The sequence below is a fragment of the Hordeum vulgare genome, chromosome 7H (assembly GCF_904849725.1).
Source record: "Hordeum vulgare subsp. vulgare chromosome 7H, MorexV3_pseudomolecules_assembly, whole genome shotgun sequence".
Taxonomy (NCBI): domain Eukaryota; kingdom Viridiplantae; phylum Streptophyta; class Magnoliopsida; order Poales; family Poaceae; genus Hordeum; species Hordeum vulgare.
The window spans coordinates 173,919,933-173,944,753 of NC_058524.1; the positions used below are offsets into that span (position 1 = coordinate 173,919,933).

Consider the following 24,821-nt stretch of genomic DNA (forward strand, 5'->3'; position numbering starts at 1 on the left):
CTTGGAGTTGCAATCTACTACTCGGCCAAAGCAATACAATGCAACGGAGAACATGCATGAATCACTAAAGAACATAATATAAAAGGATAATCAAATATATAACTCATAACAATCTGAACATAATCTCATAATCCATCGGATCCAACAAACCGAGCATAGCAATAGCAGGAAAATTACATAGATGCCTTGATCATGTAGGGCATCTCACAAGGGCTAGTCATGGAAGCACAAGATTGGAGAGAAGACATCACATAGCTACTGGTCATGGACTCATGGTCGAAGGAGGACTACTCACGGCACATCCGGGAAGCGTCCATGGCGGTGGAGAAGCTCCCGGAGGTCAATCCTCCCTTCGACAGGGTGCCGGGAAGAGGTCTCGTGACATTCCCGATCTCGGAAGCGCTGCGGTGACGGAAAGATGGAGAAATTTACGATTTTGGATGTGATGGAAGGGTTTCCTCTTGGAGGAGTAAATATAGGCCAAAGGAGGGCGTCAGAAGAGGTGGGGCCCACCCAGGCGGGCTGTAGGTGCGGCCAGGGTCCAGGGCATGCCGGGACGTCGCCTGGGCAGCCCCTGGCCCCCGTCTAGCCCATCTTCGGTGATCTGGAAGCTTCCGTTACACCGATTTTTATATATTTTTCTCGGGATTTTTGGGGCTCCGGAAAATTGGGTAAAAGCCCCTGCAAAAAAGACATCAGTAGACAAAAACTAGCATTGGGTGCACTGAGTTAGTAGGTTAGTCCAAATATGTGTAAAAAGATATAAAAGTGTAGCAAAACATATAACAATGTCACCCAAAAGATAATGGAACAAGCAGAAATTATAGATACGTTTGGGACGTATCAACATCCCCAAGCATAATTTATGCTCGTCCTCGAGTAGGTAAATGATAACACAATAATTGTTGTGGTGACATGCTAACACACATATAAGAACTTCAAAGTAAAGCAAGTGAGATATGAAATTCAAGTCAAGATAATAACAAGCAAGAGTATATATTTAGTATTGAAATTAGCAAAGTAAGAACATAAAAGTGCAAGAGCTCTCGCTATCCGTGACTCGAATGTCTCCAAATGGTGTTCGTGTACAAGAAGTGGGAGATGGGTTTAGAGCATAAAATATATTTTAATTGAGAACTCAATCTACTAAACCTCTCACTTGGTCTCCTTCGGAATCTTATTTTGACTCATCCCCAGACCACTAGCCACGCACAAGTCAAAATGATCCTCTCCCTTTCGACTTTGAGCACTCATGCAATGGATGAGCGCAAGCAAGATATGTTGGCACTTACGATGGAAAATAGAATAATGATGGGGAAGGAAGACAAAAAGGTGTGAAAGGCTCACATCAATGAGGACAACCATAGGCGAGAGAAATCCAAATGATAGATATGATGTGAATAGTAGGGATTGCCATGCAACGGATGCACATATGAGCTAAGGTAAGCTCTCAAATGGAACTAGTGGGGTGCATCCAACTTGCTTGCTCATGAAGACCTAGAGCTCATCTGAGGAGGCTCATCATTGGAATATACAAGCCAAGTTCTATAGTGTAAGGGTCCCCACATAGTTATGCATGAATGATAATCTCTATGGAGTACAAATATAACAATGGAGTACGAGTGTGGATCTTTCAAAAGTAATAGTAGTGTTGCCCCCTTCTCTCTTTTTATTTCTTTTTTTATTTCTTTTTTTGTGGCCTCTTCGGATCTTTCTATTTATCTCTCATTTTTCCTCTTTGGGATCTTTTCATTTGTCCACTTTGGGATCTTTTCCTCACTTAAGGGCAACACTCTATGTTTTACAAGAATAATAAGAAGATCATCACACTTTATAAGAAGTACTCACATAAAGACAAGTGAAAACTATCATGATGTATGCAAATGTATGCCTCTGCTAGTGTAGTAGGATAAGCAATGAAACTAACGCGTCATGTAGCAATAATAAGGGCAAAGCCCAACTAGCATGCGGCTCCCCGATCAAGCAAAAGCATGTATGACATTAAGATCAAGTCATGAGATGGTGGATGTTGCATGGCAATGTATCTCGGAAAGGCTATGGAAATGCCTTAGTAGGTAGGTATGGTGGCTGTTTTGAGGAAATATATAATGAGGCTTATGATGACAGAGCGTATCATGCAAAGGGTTTGGATGCACTGGCGAAGTTTGCACCAACTCTCGAGATGAGAAAGGGCAATGCACGGTACCGAAGAGGCTAGCAAAATATGGATGGTGGAAGTGCCAACAATCGAATACTCACATTAGTCCGAAGAACTCATACACTTATTATCGGTAACTCTCTATCTAGTTAGGAAATTCCCAAAGAGACAAGTACCCCGAGGAGGAGTGTTTGGGGTTTGGTTATCCTTTCGCATCCTCGACCCATGGTAACGTGAGGGTACTCTATATATTCCAACCCCTCGAGAGGTTAGTGGTCAATCCAGTAGCTAGAGTTCTCAACTAATTTTTAGTTTTTGAAGAACACATGGATTTCCAAAAATACGACACCAATCACTAATAGTCTCAAGCTCTTGGCACCAATAGTCCAAACATTACTCAAATCAATACCTCAAAACTATTGCAAGTTACTACTATACTTAAATAGCAACCTCAATTACCTACTCATGCAAGACACACAACTTAGTGCAATGAGCCAACTCTATAAACAAGATAAGCATGATAACTCAAGAGAGTTCCAAAAGCAACCTAAATAAAAGCTCTTAAAAAGATATGGCATGAAAAATAAGAGCTAAGCATGACAGCAGCTATGTAAAGATAGAGAACACACAAAAAGAATAAGCATGAAAACTATGTTGTGTTCTAGGGTGGAATGGAGCGTGTTTTTCTCCCAAACTAGGTTGGCTAGGTTCCGAATTGTTATGAACAGCAAGAAAAACAAAAACAAACTAAAGAGTAAAGAGCGGGACACTCCAAGCATAGCACATACCATATGAAGTGATAAAAATATAGCATGGAGATGGACGAACTGATGATTGTTGATAGAGAAGGGGGTGCACGGGGGCATCCCCAAGCTTAGATGCTTGAGTATCCTTGAATATTTCTTGGGGTGCATGGGGGCATCCCCAAGCTTGAGCGCTTGACACTCATGGATCTTCTTTCATCATCCTCCATCGCATACTTGAAAACTCCCTTCATACGAAACTCATCATAAGCTGATTAGAGTGGGTAGTACCCATGATAAAATAATTCATTACCTACTTGAAATAAATATTTTCATGAAAATATAATGTTTCTCATGATTGCCAAAAGTTTTTTCAAAGGAAAAGCAACCTTAGGATTTGCAAAATGATGAAAACGCAAAACGTGGCAGAATCTATGAAAAACAGAACAACAGGTAGTAAATAATTGTTTCGGGGCACTTCTGCAACTCAAATCAAAATACTCAGAACAGATGCTAGGAATACAATTATATAGAGCATGTTGTCAAAAAATTCAGATCAAAAAGATGATCTGGTGATTTTTGGCGAATGTTTCCGTCAAGGAGACAGAATCTGTTTCTGGACAGCATGTCACAACTTTTGAACTTTCTTGCAATCGGAGGCTAAAACTTGGCACAAGGCTTGAAAATAAAGATACAATGATATCGCTATAGTAATAACAAGCATCAAGACCACTAAAACTGAAAGTAAAAAATTTTGGGTTGCCTCCCAACAAGCGCTTTCTTTTATGCCTTTGAGCTAGGCATGATGCAAAAAGGAGGATCAAAATTCACCAAAGTCATTGGTGTCATCAAATCCTTCAAACGGATCCTCAACAAGTTCATCCTTATTTTCCCTAGGGAACGGGTACGTACCTTTCGCTTTCCCACGTAAGCGTATGTGTCCTTTACCTATATCAATGAAGCCTTTCATGGCTCGAAGGAAGTCCCTTCCAAGCACTATGTTTCCTTGGTTTAGCTTCATGACGAATAAATCAACCGTTGCATTCCTTTTAAAGAATGTAACCTGGACATCTTTTACCTTTCCCTAGATTTCAGAAATATCCCCATTAGCATGTTCATGAGACGATGAAAAACTTCCCATGTATAAAAAGCTTAGATAATCATAAACAACTTTTGGCATTGTAGGAACCATGGATCCAATATCACAATAAGCAAGGAAGTCTTGGTTAGAGATGCTAATTCTAACAAAAGGTCCCAGTCATCATCTATTTCCAAAACATTTTTCTTATCAACCATGGGTTTCTCTCTTTCTCTTAAGACTAGAGCATCTATTTTCTTTTCAATGGTAGAAAGTCCATCTATAATAGTGTCATATCCACGACCATAAACAAGGTCTTTAGATAGACTATGTATAATATCAAGAGCTCTAGTCTCTTCACACTCTAAAAAATATCCTCTAGCTATAATATCAAGAGTGTGTTTACACCAAATAAAAAGACCATGATAAAAATTTCTAAGCACAATTTTAATAGGTATCCAAGGCATAATTCTTTTATGTGCTTCAGAAATTCTATACCAAGCCTCCTTCATATTTTCTCCATTCCTTTGATGGAAATCTAGGACCTCGGATTCCCTCAAAGCATCAAAACCTAACATGCTGGACTAGGAATAAAGAACAACTAAAATCAAATCAACTAATTTTTTTGTGGTTTTTGTATAAGACTCTAAAGCAAAAAAAACGAAAAAGCAAACTAACAAGACTAAAAAGCAAAAGTAAAAGATAGCGTGCAACTCCCCTATCTTGAAGACTGGAGTCCCCGGCAATGGCGACAGAAAACTTTCTTCATGCCGAGTTGATGAATATACTTCTCGCTCCTCGTTGGTTACCCCAAGTGGAAGGTGGAGATGTAGTCAGCAGCAAATTTTCCCTTACACGGAGACTGTAAGGTTTATCGAACCAGGAGGACTTCGAGGATCAACAAGTAGGTGTCCCCTGCCCTCGCACAAGTAGAAGACATGGACCTGCACACACACAAATAACTTTTCTCCCAACGAGTACAGAGAGGTTGTCAATCTCTCTAGCCTTGTAGTTTGCAAAGGATCAAAACACAAGCGAAATAGTGATAGTGATCGCAACGGAAAAGTAAATGAAAGCAGTAAATGATGAAGGTGTAAGCAATGGTGGTGATATGGACCGGAGTCACATGATGTTCATTCGTGATGTCTCTCTCCCAAAAGACGATAAACAACTATACTTGGGTAAACAAATTACAGCTGGGCAATTGACATAATTATAAACGCACCGCAATGCTAATTATGCTACTTGAAAGTTAGAGGCTCAATAGTGATGGGCAGTATGCCAAGACAAGTAGACCGTTTATTCATCAGCATCTACTTACTAATCATCCACCTTGAGATATCTATCCAGAACATCTTGCTGGTATTAAGTTGCGAGCCCCACCGAAAGTGTAAACTCAAAGCAACGGACAACTGCATTAACGAACTATGTGTAAGGTAAACAATCCTTGCAACCGGGGTCACAAGCACCATTGTTTTCTCCCTGGTGGCAATAGCACATCCCCTAGTCTCATGTTTCTGCCACTCAAGCTAGACATCAGGGGGCATGAACCCACAATCATGCATAACGCTCCCTCTTGGAGTTGCAATCTACTACTGGGCCAACCCAATACAAAGCAACGGAGAATATGCATGAATCACTAAAGAACACAATATAAAAGGATAATCAAATATATAACTCATAACAATCTGAATGTAAGCTCATAATCCATCGGATCCAACAAACCGAGCATAGCAATAGCAGGAAAATTATATAGATGCCTTGATCATGTAGGGCAGGTCACAAGGGCTAATCATGGAAGCACAAGATTGGAGAGAAGACATCACATAGCTACTGGTCATGGACTCATGGTCCAAGGAGGACTACTCACAGCACGTCCGGGAATCGACCATGGCGGTGGAGAACCTCCCGGAGGTCAATCCTCCCTCCGGCACGGTGCCGGGAAGAGGTCTCCTCACGCTCCCGATCTCGGAAGCGCTGCGGTGGCGGAACGATGGAGAAATTCGTGATTCTGGATGTGATGGAAGGGTTTCCTCTCGGAGGAGTAAATATAGGCCAAAGGAGGGCGTCAGAAGAGGTGGGGCCCACCCAGGCGGCCTGTGGGTGCGGTAAGGGGCCAGGCCGCGTTGGGAGGTTGCCTGGGAAGCCCATGGCCCCCTCTGGCCCATCTTCGGTTATCTAGAAGCTTCCGTTACGCTAATTTTTATATATTTTTCTCGGAATTTTTGGGGCTCCGGAAAATTGGGTAAATGCCCCTGCAAAAAAGACATCAACAGACATAAACTAGCATTGGGTGCACTGAGTTAGTAGGTTAGTCCAAATATGTGTAAAAATATATAAAAGTGTAGCAAAACATATAACAATGTCACCCAAAAGATCATGGAACAAGCAGAAATTATAGATACATTTGGGACGTATCAACTATAAAGGTGCTCTACAGGTATCTGTGAAGGTGTCTGTTGGGTTGGCGTGAATTAAGACTAGGATATGTCACTCTGTGTGATGGAGAGGTATCTCAGGGCCCACTCAATAATACAACATCACAACAAGCCTTGAATGCAATGTGACTGAGGAGTTAGTCACAGGATCTTATATTACGAAACGAGTAAAGAGACTTGCAACTATGTATGGAGATACCCACAATCGAATCTCGAGCAAGTAACATACCGAAGGGCAAAGGGAACATCATACGTGATTAACTGAATCCTTGACATAGAGGTTCAACCAATAAAGATCTTCGTGGAATATGTAGGAACCAATATGGGCATCCAGGTCCCGCTATTGGTATTGATCGGAGAGTGTCTCGGTAATGCTACATAGTTCTCGAACCGGCAGGGACTGCACACTTAAGGTTTGGTGACGTTTCGGTATTGTTGAGTTATGTATGTTGGTGACCGAAAGTTGTTCACAGGCCCGGATGAGATCCTAGACATCGCGAGGAGCTCCGGAATGGTCCGGAGGTAAACATTGATATATAGGAAAGTGGTTTTTGAACTCCGAAAAAGTTTCACGCATTTCCGGCAGTTTACCAGGAGTGACGAATGGGTTCTGGGGGTCCACCAGGTGGGCCCACCCACCCCAAAGGATCTCATGGGCTGTGGGAGGACTTGGACCAGCCCCTAGTGGGATGGGCAAAGCTCCCACTAAAGCCCAATGCGGCTAGGAGGTGGAAAGGTAAGAAACCCAAATGAGCAAGGGTGGAATCCTACTAAGAGTAGGATTGGAGGTGGACTCTTCCACCTCCTCCACTACGACCGAACCCTTTGTGGGTTTTTAGGCTGCCTCCTCCCCTCCCTCCCTACTATATATACTAGAGGATTTGAGGGCAGCCCTAGCCCTAATAAGCCACGTGCTGCCCTCTCTCTCTCTAGGTCGTTTTCTCCTCTAGATCAGTTCAGTAGAGCTTGGCGAAGTCCTGCTGGATTAGTTCACCAGCACCACCACGCCGTTGTGTTGGAGAACTAATCTACCTCTCCGCCCCTCTTGCTGGATCAAGAAGGCGGTGATTGTCATCGAGCTATACGAGTGCTGACCGCGGAGGTGTCGTCCGTTCGACACAAGATCGGGATGGATTGTGATGGGATTGCGGGACGAATCGTGATGAGATCGTGGGACGGGCTTTGAATTGGATCGCGAAGATGTTCCACTACATCAGCCGCGTTATATACCCTTCCTCTTAGCGATCTACAAGGGTATGTAGATCCAATCTCTCCTCTCGTAGATGGTCATCACCATGGATAGATCTTATGCACGCGTAGGAAAAAAATTGTTTCCCATGCGACGTTCCCCAATAGTGGCGTCATGAGATAGGTCTATGCGTAGATGACATCTCGAATAGAACACAAAGGAGTTTGTGGGCGTTGATATTCTGATTGTTGCCCTCCTTAGTATTTTCTTGATTCAACGGTATTGTTGGATGAAGCGGCCCGGACCAACATTACTCGTACACTTACGAGAGACCGGTTTCATCGACTAACATGCAACTTGTTGCATAAAGATGACTGGCGGTGTCTGTTTCTCCAACTTTAGTTGAATCGGATTTGACCGAGGCAGTCCTTGAAGAAGGTTAAATAGCAACTTGCATATCACCGTTGTGGTTGTGCGTAACTATGATGCGATCATACTAGATACCCATAAAAGACACGTAAAACATACTACAAAAAAATTAGAAGACGTCTAACTTGTTTTTGAAAGGTATGTTCTGATGTGATATGGCCAAAGACATGATATGATATATTTGATGTTTGAGATGATCATATTGTAATAGTTAAATATCGACTTGCACGTCGATGATATGGTAACCGGCATGAGCCGTAGGGTTGTCTTTAATTATTTTTGCGCCGAGAGATGCTTTACTTTATCGCTAGTTCAGTAGCTTTAGTAGTAACATCATAGGTGGTGCGACAACCTCGATGGCGGCACAATGATGGAGATCATGGTGTGGCGCTGGTGATGATGGAGATCATGCCGGTGCTTTGGTGATGGAGATCAAGAAGCACAAGTTCATGGCCATATCATGTCACTTATGATTTGCATGTGATGTTAATCCTTCTATGCACCTTATTTTGCTTAGGATGACGGTAGCATTATAAGGTGATCCCTCACTAAAATTTCAAGATAAAATTGTGTTCTCCCCGAGTATGCACCGTTGCGACAGTTCATCGTTTCAAGACACCACGTGATGATCGGGTGTGATAGACTCTATATTTAGATAGAACAGGTGCAAAACAGTTGCACACGCGGAACACTCGGGTTAAACTTGACAAGCCTAGCATGTACAGACATGGCCTCGGAACACAAGAGACCGAAAGGTTGAACATGAGTCATATAGTAGATATGATTAACATAGAGATGTGCACCATTGAAGCCAACTTAACTCACGTGATGATCGGACTTGAGTTGGTGAATTTGGATCATGTGTCACTTGAATGACTAGAGGGATGTCAATTTGAGTTGGATTTATTTAGTAATATGATTAATTGAACTTATTATCATGAACATAGTCAAAAATGACTTTGCAAATTATGTTGTAGCTTGCGTTGTAGCTCTATTGTTTTTCATATGTTCCTAGAGAAAACTTAGTCGAAAGATGATAGTAGCCATTATGCGGACTGGATCCATAAACTGAGGATTGTCCTCATTTCTGCACAGAAGGCTTATATCCTTAATGCACCGCTCGGTGTGCTGAACCCCGAGCATCGTGTGTGGATGTTGCTAACATCTAACATACACGTTTTTGAGGACTACGTGATAGTTCAGTGCGTAATGCTTAACGACTTAGAATTGAGGCGCCGAAGACGTTTTGAACGTCACGGAACATATGAGATTTCAGGCTCGTGCCCGCGTTGAGAGGTGTGAGACCTCCGATAAAATTCTTGGCCTGCAAAGTAAGGTAGAAAAGCTTAATCATTAAGCATGTGCTCAGATTGTCTGAGTACTACAATCACTTGAATAGAGTGGGAATTGATCTTCCAGATAAGATAGTGATTGACATAGTTCTCCAAAGTCATTGCCACCAAGCAACTGAGCTTCATGATGAACTATAACATGTCAGGGATAGAGATGATGATCGTTGAGTTATTCGCGATGTTTGACACCGCCAAAGTAGAAATCAAGTAGGAGCATCAATTGTTGATGGTTAGTGAAACCACTAGTTTCAAGAAGGGCAAGGGCAAGAAGGGATACTTCATGAATGGCAAACTAGTTGTTGCTCTAGTAAAGAAACCCAAGGTTGAACCCAAACCGATAATAAGTGCTTCTGTTACGAGGGGAACGGTCACTCAAGTAGAACTGTCCTAGATACTTGGTAGATGAGAAGTCTAGCAAAGTTGACAAAAGTATATTGGATATACATGATCTTGATGTGTACCTTACTAGTACTCCTAGTAGCACCGGGGTATTAGATACTGTTTTACTTACTAAGTGTTAGTGACTCAAAATTATAGCTACGGATAAAACGGATACTAGCAAGGGTGAGGTGAAGATGTGTGTTGGAAGTAATTCCAAGGTTGATGTGATCAACATCGCACACTCCCTCTACCTTCGATATTAGTGTTAAACCTAAATATTGATTGGTGTTTGCGCTGAGCGTGAACATGATTGGATCATTTTTATTGCAATACGATTATTCATTTGAAGAGAATAATGGTTACTCTGTTTACTTGAATAATACCTTCAATGGTCATGCACCTAATATGAATGGTTTACTGAATCTCGATCGTAGTGATACACATGTTCATAATATTGATGACAAGAGATACAAAGTAGTAATGATAGTACCACTTACTTGTGGCACTGCCGCTTAAGTCATATTGGTAAAACGCATGAAGAAGCTCCATGCTGATGGATCTTTGGACTCACTGGTTTTTTCATTTGAGACATGTGAACCATGCCTATTGGTGTAAACACATGAAGAAACTCCATGCAGATGGATCGTTAGAACTCACTTGATACATGCAAATCATGCCACATGGGCAAGATGACTAAAGACCTCGTCTTCATGTGATGTAACGACAAATAACTTATTGGAAATGATACATTTTGATGTATGCAGTCCAATGAGTGATGAGGCACGCAGTGGATATCGTTATGTTCTTACTTCACTGATGATTTGAGTAGATACATGAGTATTTGCTTGATGAATCACAAGTATGGAATATTGAAAAATTCAAGCAATTTCAGAGTGAAGTTGAAGATTATCGTGACAAGGGGATAATATGTCTACAATATGATCGTGGAGGTAAATATATATATCTGAGCTGCAAGTTTGGTAAACATCTAAGACAATGTGAAAATTGTTTCACAACTCATGCCACCTCGAACACCATAGTGTGATGATGTTTCCAAACGTCATAGCCGCGCCCTATTGGATATGGTGCATACTATGATGTCTCTTATCGAATTACCACTATTATTTTTGGGTTAGGCATTAGTGACAACCACATTCACTTTAAATAGGGCACCAAGTAATTCCATTGATATGACACAATATGAACTATGGTTTGGAGAAACATAAGTTGTTGTTTCTTAAAAGTTTGGGGTTGCGACGCTTATGTGAAATAGTTTCAGTGTGATAAGCTCGAACCCAAATTGGATAAATGCATCTTCATAGGACACCCAAAACAGTTGGGTATACCTCCTATCTCATATCCAGAAGCAAAGTGTTTGTTTATAGAAACGGGTCCTTTCTCGAGAAAAGTTTCTCTTGAAAGAATTGAGTAGGAGGATGGTGGAAACTTGATGAGGCTATTGAACCGTGACTTCTGAAAGGACGTGGATGTCACCTAGAGGGGGGGTGAATATGCGCTTTAAAATAATTAAGGTTTAGGCTTGAACAAATGCGGAATAAAACTAACGTTTAATATGTCAAGCACAAAACCTACAAACAACTAGGCTCACCTATGTGCACCAACAACTTATGCTAAGCAAGATAAACAACTAAGTGATAGCAAGATATATTACAATAAACAATATGTCTATCACAAAGTAAAGTGCATAAGTAAAGGGTTCGGGTAAGAGATAACCGAGGCACGGGGAGACGATGATGTATCCCGAAGTTCACACCCTTGCGGATGCTAATCTCCGTTAGAGCGGTGTGGAGGCACAATGCTCCCCAAGATGCCACTAAGGCCACCGTAATCTCCTCACGCCCTCGCACAATGCAAGATGCCATGATTCCACTAAGGGACCCTTGAGGGCGGTCACCGAACCCGTACAAATGGCAAACCTTGGGGGCGGTCACCGAACCCGTACACGTGGCAACCCTTGGGGGCGGTTACCGATACCCGTACAAATTGCTCGGGGCAATCTCCACAACCTAATTGGAGACCCCGACGCTTGCCCGGAGCTTCACACCACAATGATTGAGCTCTGAGACTCCACCAAACTTCTAGGACGCCAAAGCATCCACGAAGAACAATATCTAGGGTACTAAGTACCAAAGGTAGTAAGCTTCTCAACTTCTCACTTCCACGTATCACCGTGGAGAACTCGAACCGATGCAACTAATGCAATGGCAAGAACACACGAAGTGGTCAAGTCCCTCACACTCAAATCCCTCCACAACAACAAAAGCTATGGAGAAATATGAGAGGAAAAACAAGGAGCTCACAAAGAACTCCAAGATCTAGATCCAAGGGGTTCCCCTCACATAGAGGAGAAAGTGATTGGTGGAGATGTGGATCTAGATCTCCTATCTCTTTTCCCTCAAGAACAAGCAAGAATCATTGGAGGGATTGAGAGTTAGCAAGCTCTAAGAATGTCAACAATGGAGGTAGAACAAGAGCTCAACGGATGGATAAGGCCAAGGGGGAAGAAGACCCCCTTTATATAGTGGGGGAAGGAATCAGACCGTTACCCCCACTCTCTGCCCGAGCTCCAGCGGTACTACCGCTGGCACTCCAGCGGTACTACCGCCAGCTAGCGGTACTACCGCTGGCACTCCAGCGGTACTACCGCTGGCCCCAGCGGTACTACCTCTGGGCCCGTGGTAGTGCAAAGGCACTACCCCCGCCAAGAAAGTCTTCGCAAAAAGGTCCGTCCACGAACAACCGCTAGGCAGGCGGTACTAAGCTCCTGGAGCGGTACTACCGCTGACCAGGGGCGGTACTACCGCCAGCCAGCGGTACTACTGCCAGCCAACGGTACTACCGCTAGGTCCAGCGGTACTACCGCTCGCCACTGAAACAGCCATAACTTCCGCATACGAGCTCTGAATCGAGCAAACCCAAGCTTGTTGGATTCAAGACGACAAGAGCTATCTTAAGACCATGCAGATATGAAAATGCCAATGATATAGAGATGTGAGTCAACTATGAATGAATAACCGGCAAAAACTCCAACATCGAAAACATCATAGTAGATGCATATGGACTCCATTTTCGATGAACTCGAGCTTGTCACGAAGATGACCATAAGCTCTAAAACTCACAAAGAGAAACACCAAACAAGAACCAAGAAGTATGATGCAAGGATGCAAATGGTTTGAGCTCTCAACGAACGATACGATCAAGCTACTCACTTGAGAGCCCCCCTTGATAGTACAACAATCTATCCTAAACGGAAAACCTATCAAGGGCAAACCTATACCTTGCACCTCGTCCTCTTGAGCTAGATGATGATGATCTTGGCTTCCTCAAGATGGACCATCTTTCTTGATTGCGTTGGTTTGATGAAGACTAGTTGATTGCTCCCCCATACTCACTATGGGTGAGCCACTCTTTAGCATATCTTCACAAGTCCATTGCCACCACAATGGACGACAAGCTTCAAGCATGATATCTTCGTGTTGATCCACTTGAACTTGCACATCGCAATCTTGATGACAATCACAACTTGACGTCATACTTCATGGGTTGTATGAGATCTTCTCTTTGACGCAAGCCCATGGAAACACACCTAACCCCCACATAGAACTCTTACGAAGACCATGGGTTAGTACACAAACACGTAATGGACAATGCTTACCATACCATGGGATCACTTGATCCCTCTCGGTACATCTTGTACGCTTTGTGTGTTGATCATCTTGATTTACTCTTTGTCTGAGATCTTGATAAACCTTGTGTCTCTATGACCATTCTTTGGATAATACCTTGAATACCACCTTGGTCATCATATAAACTCCTTGAACCCAACAGATAGACTTCAAGAAGTGCCTATGGACAAATCCTATAAATATAACTTAAGGCAACCATTAGTCCATAGGAATTGTCATCAATTACCAAAACCACATATGGAGATATATGCTCTAACAACTTCAACCAACGAGTAAGAGGGCGCAGGAAGATGTTCTTGCGGCGCCTACACTGGTTGAAGTGGAAAGTTGATGATGGTGATCATGGAGCTTCAGATAAAGTTACTACCAAACCTCGTAGGTCGACAAGGAAACGTACTGCTCCACAGTGGTACGATAATCCTATCTTGGAGGTCATGTTGCTAGACAACAATGAACCTACGAGCTATGGAGAAGCGACGGTGGGCCGGGATTCCGACACATGGCTGGAGGCCATGAAATCCGAGATATGATCCATGAACAAAAACAAAGTGTGGACTTTGGAAGAACTACTTGATGGTCGTAAGACTATTAAGTACGGATGGATTTTTAAAAGGAAGACAGACGATGATGGTGAAAGTCACCATTTAGAAAGCTCGACTTGTTGCAAAGAAGTTTCTGACAAGTTCAAGGAGTTGATTATGATGATACTTTCTCACTCATAGCGATGCTAAATGTCTGTTGGAATTATGTTAGGAGTTCCTGCATTTTTCAATTATGAAATCTTGCAGATGGATGTAAAAACATTGCTTCCTCGATGGTTTTCTCGAGGAAAGGTTGTATGTGATACAACTAGAAGGTTTTGTCGAGCCTAAGGATGCTAACAAGTATGCAAGCTCCAGTGATCCTTCTATGGAATGGAGCAAGCATCTTAGAGTTGGAATATATGCTTTGATGAGATGATCAAAGCTTTTGGGTTTATACAAAGTTTGTGAGGAACTTGTATTTCCAAGAAAGTGAGTGGGAGCACTATAGAATTTCTGATGAGTATATGTGGTTGACATATTGTTGATCGGAAATGAGGTAGAATTTCTGGAAAGCATATAGGGTTGTTTGAAAAGTGTTTTCCAAAGGAAAACCTGGATTGAGCTACTTGAACATTGAGCATAAAGATCTATGGAGATATATCAAAATGCTTAATAGAACTTTCAACTGAATACATACCATGAGAAGATTTTGAAGGAGTTCAAAATAGATCAGTCAAAGAGGGAGTTCTTGGTTGTGTTGTAAGGTGTGAATATTAAGTAAGACTCAAAGTCCGACCATGGCAGAAGAAATAGAAAGGTCGAAGGTCGTCCCCTATGCCTTAGCCATTGGCTCTATAGTATACCATGATGTGTACCGCACCTGATGTGTGCCTTGCCATGAGTCAGTCAAGGGGTACAAGAGTGATACAGGAATGGATCACTGGTCAACAGTCAAAGTTATCCTTAATAACCAATGGACTAAGGATTTTTTTTCTCGATTATGGAGGTGATAAAATGGTTCATCGATATGTCGATGCAAGCTTTGACACTAATCTGGATGACTCTGAGTAGTAAACCGGATTCGTATAGTGGAGCAGTCATTTGGAATAATTCCAAATGGCGCGTGGTAGCAGCATCTACAGGATGACATAGAGATTTGTAAAGAACACACGGATCTCAAAGGTTCAGACCCATTGACTAAAAACCTCTCTTACAAGCAAGATATGATCAAACCCCAGAATTGTATGGGTGTTAGATTCATTACAATCACATAGTGATGTGAACTAGATTATAGACTCTAGTGCAAGTGGGGGAATGTTGGAAATATGCCCTAGAGGCAATAATAAATTGGTTATTATTATATTTCCTTGGTCATGATAAATAGTTTATTATCCATGCTGGAATTGTATTGATTGGAAACTCAAATACATGTGTGGATACATAGACAACACCCTATCCCTAGTAAGCCTCTAGTTAACTAGCTCATTGATCAAATATGGTCAAGGTTTCCTGGCCATAGACATGAGAAGTCGTTTGATAATGGGATCACTTCATTAGGAGAATGATGCGATGGACAAGACCCAAACTATGAACATAGGATATGATTGTGTCAGTTTATTGCTACTGTTTTCTGCATGTCAAAGTATTTGTTCCTATGACCATGAGATCATGCAACTCCCGGACACCGGAGAAATACCTTGTGTGTATCAAATGTCACAATGTAACTGGGTGACTATAAAGGTGCTCTACAGGTATCTCCGAAGGTGTCTGTTGGGTTGGCGTGAATCAAGACTTGGATTTGTCACTCCGTGTGACGGAGAGGTATCTCAGGGCCCACTCGGTAATACAACATCACAACAAGACTTGCAAGCAATGTGACTAAGGAGTTAGTCACAGGATCTTGTATAACGTAACGAGTAAAGAGACTTGCCGGTAACGAGATTCAACTAGGTATGGAGATACCGACGATCGAATATTGGGCAAGTAACATACCGAAGGACAAAGGGAGCAACATACGGGATTAACTGAATCCTTGACATAGAAGTTCAACCGATAAATATTTATGTAGAATATGTAGGAGCCAATATGGGCATCCAGGTCCCGCTATTGGTTATTGACCGGAGAATGTCTCGGTCATGTCTACTCAGTTCGCGAACCCGCAGGGTCTGCACACTTAAGGTTCAGTGACGTTTCGGTATTGTTGAGTTATGTATATTGGTGACCGAAAGTTGTTCAGAGTCCCGGATGATATCTCGGACGTCATGAGGAGCTACGGAATTGTCCGGAGGTAAAGATTGATATATAGGAAATTGGGTTTTTGAACTCCGAAAAAGTTTCTGGCATTTCCGACAGTGTACCGGGAGTGATAAATGGGTTCTAGGGGTCCACCAGGTGGGCCCACCCACCGCAAAGGGTCTCATGGGCTGTGGGAGGACGTGGGCTGGCCGAAGCTCCCACTAAAGCCCAATGCGGCTAGGAGGTGGGAAGGAAAGAAAACCAAGTGGGGAAGGGTGGAATCCTACTAAGAGTAGGCTTAGAGGTGGACTTTTCCACCTCCTCCACCTCGGCCAAACCCACAGCAGGCGCCAACTATCGTGAAAACGATCCTACCGATAAGAAGTAGGGGTGCGAAAGAGGGCGAGGTGTAGCTATGACACGTGTGCGACACACAGATTTTACGAGTTTGGGCCCCTCGCAGTGGAGGTAACAACCCTACACTTCGAGCTGTGGAACTGTGTTTTTGTCTTGTGTCTGAATATTACAAAGGATTTTGAACCCCTCTCCGTGAGCTACGGGGTGGCTTATAGAGTGTGTTGTTCCCTCGTCTAGCTACATTACAAAGGGGTTTGAGTGATTGCATTGATGACGCGTACTATATGTAGTAATTGACAAAGCAAATGCTGGTAACACATGCGTCACACGCCCTTAGATGTTTGGGATTTCCCGCCCGGCTGTTCACCTCCTATTGTCGAGTGTTCTGTAGATCCGAGTGGTTTCAAGACGTTCGATTAAATGATTGTCGTGTGAGTGACGAGAATCTTAACCTTCAAACTTTTGAGTGGATCGGAGTCCTTAAGGTTTTCATATATGATGCTACGGGTCCTCATTATGTGCAAGATATGCCTATCTTGCCCCTATCCATGATGCATATCCCTGACAGCCGACACATTGCTTTAATATCGGCTTCAATAAACGGTCGTGTTTGTACTGGATCAACATGAATCGCTGAACGCTTCAAATAAAAAAGGGCGCGTGCGAAGAAAAGGGATTTGGATGGGTCAGAATCGTCGAATGTGTGTGTGATGGCAGTCAGAACACCTACAAAGCCTCCGGCTTGCTTTTGGTTTATAAAAAAGCACATCCAAACCAAGTTAAATTGCAAAACACGTCGAGACGATTGCGGACGGTCTGTACAAGATACCTGTCACTAGAGCAGAGGACTGTGTACACAATCAGAAAATTGATTGGTTGGACGGATCATATTCATCATAATAAATGCGGGTGTCCTGTTGGGAAAATGTTGATTAGGGTGCTTTGCTATCGCAACATGAATTATTTCCCAAGCCCAGCGACGTCTCTGAAGCGACCTGCCTGTTTTGGGTCGCCACATGGACTTGTAGCAACTTAAGAGACCCACGTCTTCTTAATTTTCAGCAGGGAATTCGCCCACTTTTTTTATGGGCGATTTCGTTCGTTTTTTTTTCTACAAACCGTTCTGAAAGTGACACATAGAGCTACTAGCTATGATTCCGGAAGCCCACGTAGCTGAAAGCCGAAAGTGAATCGCACGCAGCGGCAGCGTGGGGACAGGCGTCATCATCAATCAGTTCTATCGCTGCTTACTTGCTTGCTTGCCCGTGGGAGCCATGTGGCCGTGCTCTTTGCCTTTTCCCCGTGCTCCTCGGCACTCAGCCTCCTCGCCGATCAACAGACACAACTGCACCGGCAAATAGTCCGTATAAAAACTCCAATCAATCAAACCTACCTATGCCAGCAACAACAGATAGTCAATCATGCAGTGCACAGCACAGTACACAGCAATATACATACATTGCCAAACTATGCCTGTGACCCCGCGGCACTGTGTTAGCACGAGTGTCTTAGAAAGAATCAGAGAATCAAACAAGAGAGTTCAGCTCAAACATTCTTTTTTTCTCCTTTCAGTAGATGGCACGCCACCATCTCTCTCCCTCCGACCTGTAAAGCCACACACACTCTCTCTCTCTCATGTGCTTTCTCATTCTGTTGACGCTGCTGCTCTGGTCCAGCCCCCACTATCAAATCAACATCTCGAAATCCAGTGCAACGCTGGTCCTAACTGCAATGGCGCCAGTACCCGTTTAGTACGTACTACTAAGCACCAAGTATGATTACCGCACAGTGATACAAAATACTGTACATGACATACACGGACAAAACATACAACAAGCTCCCATTATTCCCTCCTTCCGCCCCCCCAGCGCCACAACTCCGCGCAGCGCCAAAGCCAAAGACGCGGCCTTTGACCCGCCCCACGCGCCGTCGCCGTCGCCGTCGCCGTCGCGGCTTCCATGGCCGCGGAGGCCGCGGAGGCCCCGTCGTCCTCCTCCCACCCGCCCACCGCGTTCCCGGCCACGCGCCAGGAAATCCAGGCGGCCATCGCCAAGGCCACCGAACTGCGCGCGCTCCACGCCGCGCTCCTGCAGGGCGGCGCCAATGCCGCCGCCTACGCTGCCGCTGGCTCCGCCGCTGGCCGCAGCCCCGCCGTCATCCGCGTGCCGCCTGCCGCGTCTCCGGCGTTCCCCAGGGCCGCTGCCGTCGCCGAGGACTACCCCGTCTTCACCCCGGTGAGCAAGCTCTTGCCTGTTTCTTGGCCTAAGGAGCAACAGTGTCTGCCAAAGGCAGCTCCATTGGTGCTAGATTTGCCACTGTCTGCCAAGCTAAAAAAAAAGGTTCACACTTCTGCATCTGGCTGTCGTGGCGGTAGGTTGCTGCAGGATTTGCTCATTGTTATTGTGGGCATGTTCTCTGTGTGGGTCGCACTCGCACCATTTTTAAATTCGACTTTCTTTAGCGATACTCATTGGCGAAAATGGAAGCTGAAAACGAGTGTGCTCAAATATGCTACTCCATTTTTCAGGAGCAGCATATTTAACCACACTGTTTTACAGGATTTTTTGAAGCTGGGCACAGTGATTAAGCTTGGCGAAAATATGTTGGCTGAAGCTGAAAAACAGTGTGCTCAAGGCTCAAGCTTGACTGACAAGGTGGATGTCAGGGTTTGCTCTCTAAACATTTTGCAGTTACCATGGCTGAGTTAGAAGCAAACAAGACTATTTTCTTATATGCATACAAAGCGCAATGATCCTTTTCACATAAATAGGTGTCTAGACCCTGGCTGTCTTCTGCCTGGTTTAATTTACAATATTCCAGAACAGCCTACTTATACAGGTTGGTGAATGAGCTAACTTCTCCGCAGTGGAATGCATTTACTAAATGGGTTGGCTATAAATGTATTTCTGGTACAAATTACAAAGTGGGAACCACTAGTGATCTGAACAATCATGACAAACTATTTTAGCATGTACTTGGTTTTAGCATGTACTTGGTTTTAGCATGTCTGCATTGTTACCCAAATTACGTTGTCCGGTATATCATTTTTTTTCTCAAACACTCGTCAAAATGCACATCATTTTGTGTTAGAACAGCGCTGCAAGGAAGAAAGTTTACAACACCAAAACAGCTACAAAGCTAACAAAGAAGAACTGCAATAGAAAGTAAAAACCTAATTAAAACAGAGAAAGCAAAAGTTAGCAAGGGGTTAGAGCTGAACCACTTTCATTTTGTTTGCTGAATCACCTTCTAATATTAACAATTGCTGTTTCCTTGATGCATTCCCTCAGGCTTATGGTGAAGAGCCCCTGGGTGGAATGAACTACATTCGGCAAGACAACCGGAGCCTATCTGAGAACTGGAGCGGAATCGGTCTAGAACACGAAGGTCCTGAAGACGAGGTGGCCTTCTCGGATCTCGACAATCACAACACCTTCTCTTCGTCAAACAGCGAGCTCCATTTCTCTTCATCAAATGAGCATATACGGAACAGAATCCCTCGCAGAAACCATCATTCCTTCCTTCATCCTGCTCTCTCTGCTGACAGTTTCCTCAAGTCGGCCAGCAGGAGAACAGATTCAGCAGAGTCGAAGGCTACAACCACGTGCAACACTTGCAAGCCTGCAACAATCAGTAGGGGCCCAGAAGCTGATGCCAATGCTGTGAAGAACCTCAGCAGTGGAGTGCCACAGTCGAACCACCACCCCTCCGTCGGCTCGCGTACAAGGCAAAAAGGGACAAACGTACTCTCATGGCTGTTACCCAAGTCGAAGAGGAAGACAAAATCAGACATGTCACCGAGCACCGCCGAATGTGAGAACATGTCGCAGCTTCTGAAGGAGTGGGGGGTGTTTTCACTAGAATCTCTAAAGAAGGAGCTTGCTGAGGCCAATGAGCATAGGGACGCTGCTCTTCAAGAAGTTGGGGAGATGAGATCATCTTTGGGGGAACTAACTAGCAAGCTGCTGAGCTTGGAAGCGTATTCCTCCGAACTTAAGAAGACTCTAAAGAAAGCAACGAGCACCAAAAACAGCGTTCAATCGCACTCGAAGAGATCAGCGAGATCAGTGGGGGTCAGTAGAGACGATTCATTGCCCGTGAGTCACGAAGTAATGGTGGAAGGGTTCTTGCAGGTAGTATCAGAAGCCCGTCTTTCCATCAAACAGTTCTGCAAGGTACTGCTCCAGCAAGTCGAAGACGCCGACAATGGACTAGCAGATAAGCTAAACTTGCTCTTGCAGCCATACCAACTCACACTCGCCGACAAGCTCTCGAAAGTGATACTGTATCATCTGGAAGCTCTCATGAACCAAGCGATGTATCAAGACTTCGAGAACTGCACGTTCCAGAAGAACGGGTCACCCAGGTGCCTCGACCCTAAGCAGGATCTCCAGGAGAACTTCGCATCATTCGTGGCGCTGCGCAACCTGAGCTGGAACGAGGTCCTGAAGAAGGGCACCAAGTACTACTGCGAGGACTTCAGCCGTTTCTGCGACCAGAAGATGAGCTGCATCGTGTCCACTTTGAGCTGGTCATGGCCGTGGGCCGAGCAGCTGCTGCAGTGCTTCTTCGTGGCCGCGAAATGCATCTGGCTGCTCCACCTGCTGGCATTCTCGTTCAGCCCGCCGCTGATGGTGCTACGGGTGGAGGAGAACCGGGCCTTCGATCCGATGTACATGGAGGAGATCCAGGTGGAGAGGCAAAGGCCGCAGCAGAACCCGTCTCGGGTGAAGATCATGGCGATGCCCGGGTTCTACGTCCAAGACCGGGTGCTGAAATGCAGGGTGATCTGCAGATATGGCAGCTAGGCCCCGTAGTGTAGTCCTGAGCTGGTATTATGCCTCTTGGTTTGGTTTGGTTTTGTTTCTGACTGATCTTTTTTGTTAGTAGTGTGATGATGTAGCATTTGCCTGCTGAGTGAATGTTGGTTCACTTGCCTGCGGTTGATACCGGCTGTAAGAAATATATTTATGCTAATCCTTAACGGGTAGATTGATAGTTTTTTATTTCCCCGTAGTTTTTATTTGATAGTTTTTGATTGGATAATTTTCGGTTCCTGCGTAGTTTAATTTGATAGTGTTTGATGGACAGAAATGCATGCATTTGAACTGCTGATGCAAACATGGGAATGCTTTAGGAGTTTGTATATTTCAGGGGGCACGCGAGATTCAGGGGCCTATTTAGAACACAGGGGTTGTCCTTGCCTGCCTTGTCGAGAGACCATACCTGGGGACTGAGGTCATGATCTTCGTTCGGCTGCAGTGGTTGAAATTAGGGTCAGGCAGGTCCTGCGACAGCGTCACAGGCCCACGGCCGAACCGGCTGCCGAGCCGCTTTCTCTCACCGACGGCGGCACGCCACGCAGCCGCGCCGCGCCGCCCCGAACGATGCGCCGTCGCATGACAAGGACTCAACTGTTGAAATTGGTAGTGGGTCTTACAGAATTTCAGAAAAATCTCCAAGGACCATGTAGGTGGTGGCATGACAAGGTGGTGGGAAGTTTAGTCCCACCCCGTTAGTGGAGGAGAAGTTGGACCCCTTTATAAGGGTCTCTCTTCCACATTCTATTGAATAGTGAGAAGAGAAGGTGCCCTTGCGCACTCCTCCTCCGTCGCCACCTGCCTCGGTAATGAGCCGAGCCGGGCTCATACATATGTGCTTATTTTTGCCGGTCAGGAACGGAGAATACGTAATGGACACGACACGATCCGAGACGGGCTGTTACCGACTCGGACGTGGGTTCGGCACACGTCTCTCCACCCAGCCGCCTTTATAAGTAGGCCGTCACGAGAATCAGATCACATCCGCCTCACGCGTTCGTTCCTTGACTGCTGCTGCCGCCGGCGACTCCGTCCCGTTTACCGCGTACACGGTCGACGGGAGAGCAGGCCTCTGAAACCCCGCCTCTCCGGTTCCTGTATGGGAGAGGGGCGATTAGGTTTTTGGGGAGCGATCACGCGACTGCTCGCCTCCGTCCGTCTGCTTCGTCTACGTCCGCGTCGCCCTCGTCATCGCCATGTCTTCACCAAGCGAAGCTGACCGTCTCGTCCGCGAGAAGGCCGAAGCCGAGAAGAAGGCGGCAGAGGATGCTGCCGCCGCCACCGCTGCTGCTACGACCCATTGGCCGATCGGAGGGTATGATATGTTTATCTATCTCCTGTTTCTCTCTGCACTAGTAGTACTGCCTATATGCGTAGATGTTTCTGCTATATGCGTAGTACTTGCTAGTATACTCCGTGATCAGTATCTCATGAACCTAGTCAATGCCATGTTAGTAATTATTTCATGGATTAATCTACTCGGAATATTGCCTATTTACTCAACAATCCAAAAACCTAATTTGTGTAGGAATTTTTTGAGTGATGGTTTTGCTGCTGCACTGAAACCGGATAAGTTTACCGGTACTTATTTCAAGTGTTGGCAAACGAGAACCACCTTATGGCTCACGGCTATGAACGTGTTCTCGGTAGCCGGTGTCACTCCTACGGAAACTATCACTCCTGAACAGGAGAAGATGTTTAAGGAGGCCACCGTCCTATTCCTTGGAGCAGTCATTAGCGTGATCGGAGATAAGCTGGTTGATGCATATTTACATATGCATGTTGCCAAGGACTTGTGGGAGACGCTCGAATCTAAAATTGGGGCCACCGATGCTGGGAGTGAGATGTATGTTATGGAGCAGTTCCACGATTACAAGATGGTTGACAACCGTTCTGTATTGGAACAGGCTCATGAGATAATATGCATACTAAGGAACTTGAGGTTCTTAAGTGCAATTTGCCGGGCAAGTTTGTCGCGGGCTGTATAATTGCTAAGCTCCCTAATTCCTGGAGGAACTTTGCTACTACTCTGAAACATCAGAGGCGTGAGTTCTCAGTAGAGGACATCATCGGCCATCTGAGTGTTGAGCAGAACTCGAGAGCAAATGACTCCAATGGAAAAGCGGTGGAAAGCTCTTCTGCTGCCAATATGGTACATCAGAGAAACCTCAATTCCCACAAGCCCAAGGGAAAGAATTCTGTCCAACAGAATACCGACTTCAAGAAGAAGGGAAAGAAGCCCTTCAAGAAGAATAAGAAGGGAGATGGCTGCTATACTTGTGGTTCAGAGGAACATTGGGCGAACAAATGCCCAAACAAGTACAAGAAGCCGGCGCAGGACTCCAAGTCTGCCAATATGATTGTGGGCAACAATGAAAGTGGTGCATCTGGATACGGTAATTTACTTACTGTATTTACAGTTTGTCAGTCCACCGATTGGTGGGTGGACACGGGTGCAAATATTCATGTGTGTGCTGACTTATCATTGTTCTCTTCTTATTAGGCCACCGGTCGCGGGTCCGTATTGATGGGGAATGGCGCGAGTGCTTCTGTTCTTGGTGTTGGCACGGTCGATCTGAAGTTTACTTCGGGAAGGATCGTGCAGCTGAAGAACGTGCAGCATGTCCCCGCCATCAAGAAGAATCTCGTTAGTGGCTCCCTTCTGTGTAGAGAAGGGTTTAAGTTGGTATTCGAGTCTAATAAAGTAGTAGTTACGAAATATGGACTTTTCGTTGGAAAAGGTTATGAATGCGGAGGTCTGTTCCGCCTTTCTCTTGCAGATTTTTGTAATAAAGTCGTGAACAATATTCATTCGAGTGTTAATGAATCTGAAGTTTGGCATTCACGTCTTTGTCACATAAGTTTTGGTGTTATGTCACGGCTAGCAAAACTGAATTTAATCCCAACTTTCACTTTAGCCAAAGGTTCTAAGTGCCATTCGTGTGTGCAAGCAAAGCAACCTCGCAAGCCTCACAAGGCTGCAGAGGAGAGACACTTGGCACCATTAGAACTCATACATTCTGATCTTTGTGAGATGAATGATGTGTTGACTAAAGGTGGAAAGAAATACTTCATGACGTTGATAGATGATTCCACTAGATTTTGCTATGTGTATCTGTTAAATACTAAAGATGAGGCTCTACACTACTTTAAAATCTATAAGGCAGAAGTTGAGAATCAACTTGAAAAGAAAATTAAACGAGTCCGGTCTGATCGTGGTGGAGAGTACTTCTCAAACGAATTTGATTCATTTTGTGCGGAACACGACATTATTCATGAGAGGACGCCTCCCTATTCACCCCAGTCAAACGGGGTTGCCGAGCGGAAAAACCGTACTCTAACTGATTTGGTTAACGCCATGTTAGATACACCGGGTTTATCCAAGGCATGGTGGAGGGAGGCTATATTGA

The 24,821-nt window shown here is 44.6% G+C and overlaps 1 protein-coding gene across 3 annotated transcripts; it reads left to right on the forward strand.

The window, feature by feature from the left end:
- The first annotated feature begins 18,534 nt into the window (after window positions 1-18,534).
- On the forward strand, window positions 18,535-21,597 carry LOC123410543 (IRK-interacting protein-like). 3 transcript variants are annotated; one of them, XM_045103493.1, is made up of 3 exons: window positions 18,535-18,825; window positions 19,150-19,257; window positions 19,882-21,597. In XM_045103493.1, the coding sequence occupies exons 1-3, from the start codon at window positions 18,550-18,552 to the stop codon at window positions 21,397-21,399; spliced, it is 1,902 nt and encodes a 633-aa protein (XP_044959428.1). In that variant the 5' UTR covers window positions 18,535-18,549; the 3' UTR covers window positions 21,400-21,597. The 3 variants fall into 3 exon arrangements, with proteins under 3 accessions (XP_044959428.1, XP_044959429.1, XP_044959430.1); XM_045103494.1 differs by having other exon boundaries at window positions 19,150-19,245; XM_045103495.1 differs by lacking the exon at window positions 19,150-19,257.
- Window positions 21,598-24,821: the final 3,224 nt, after the last annotated feature.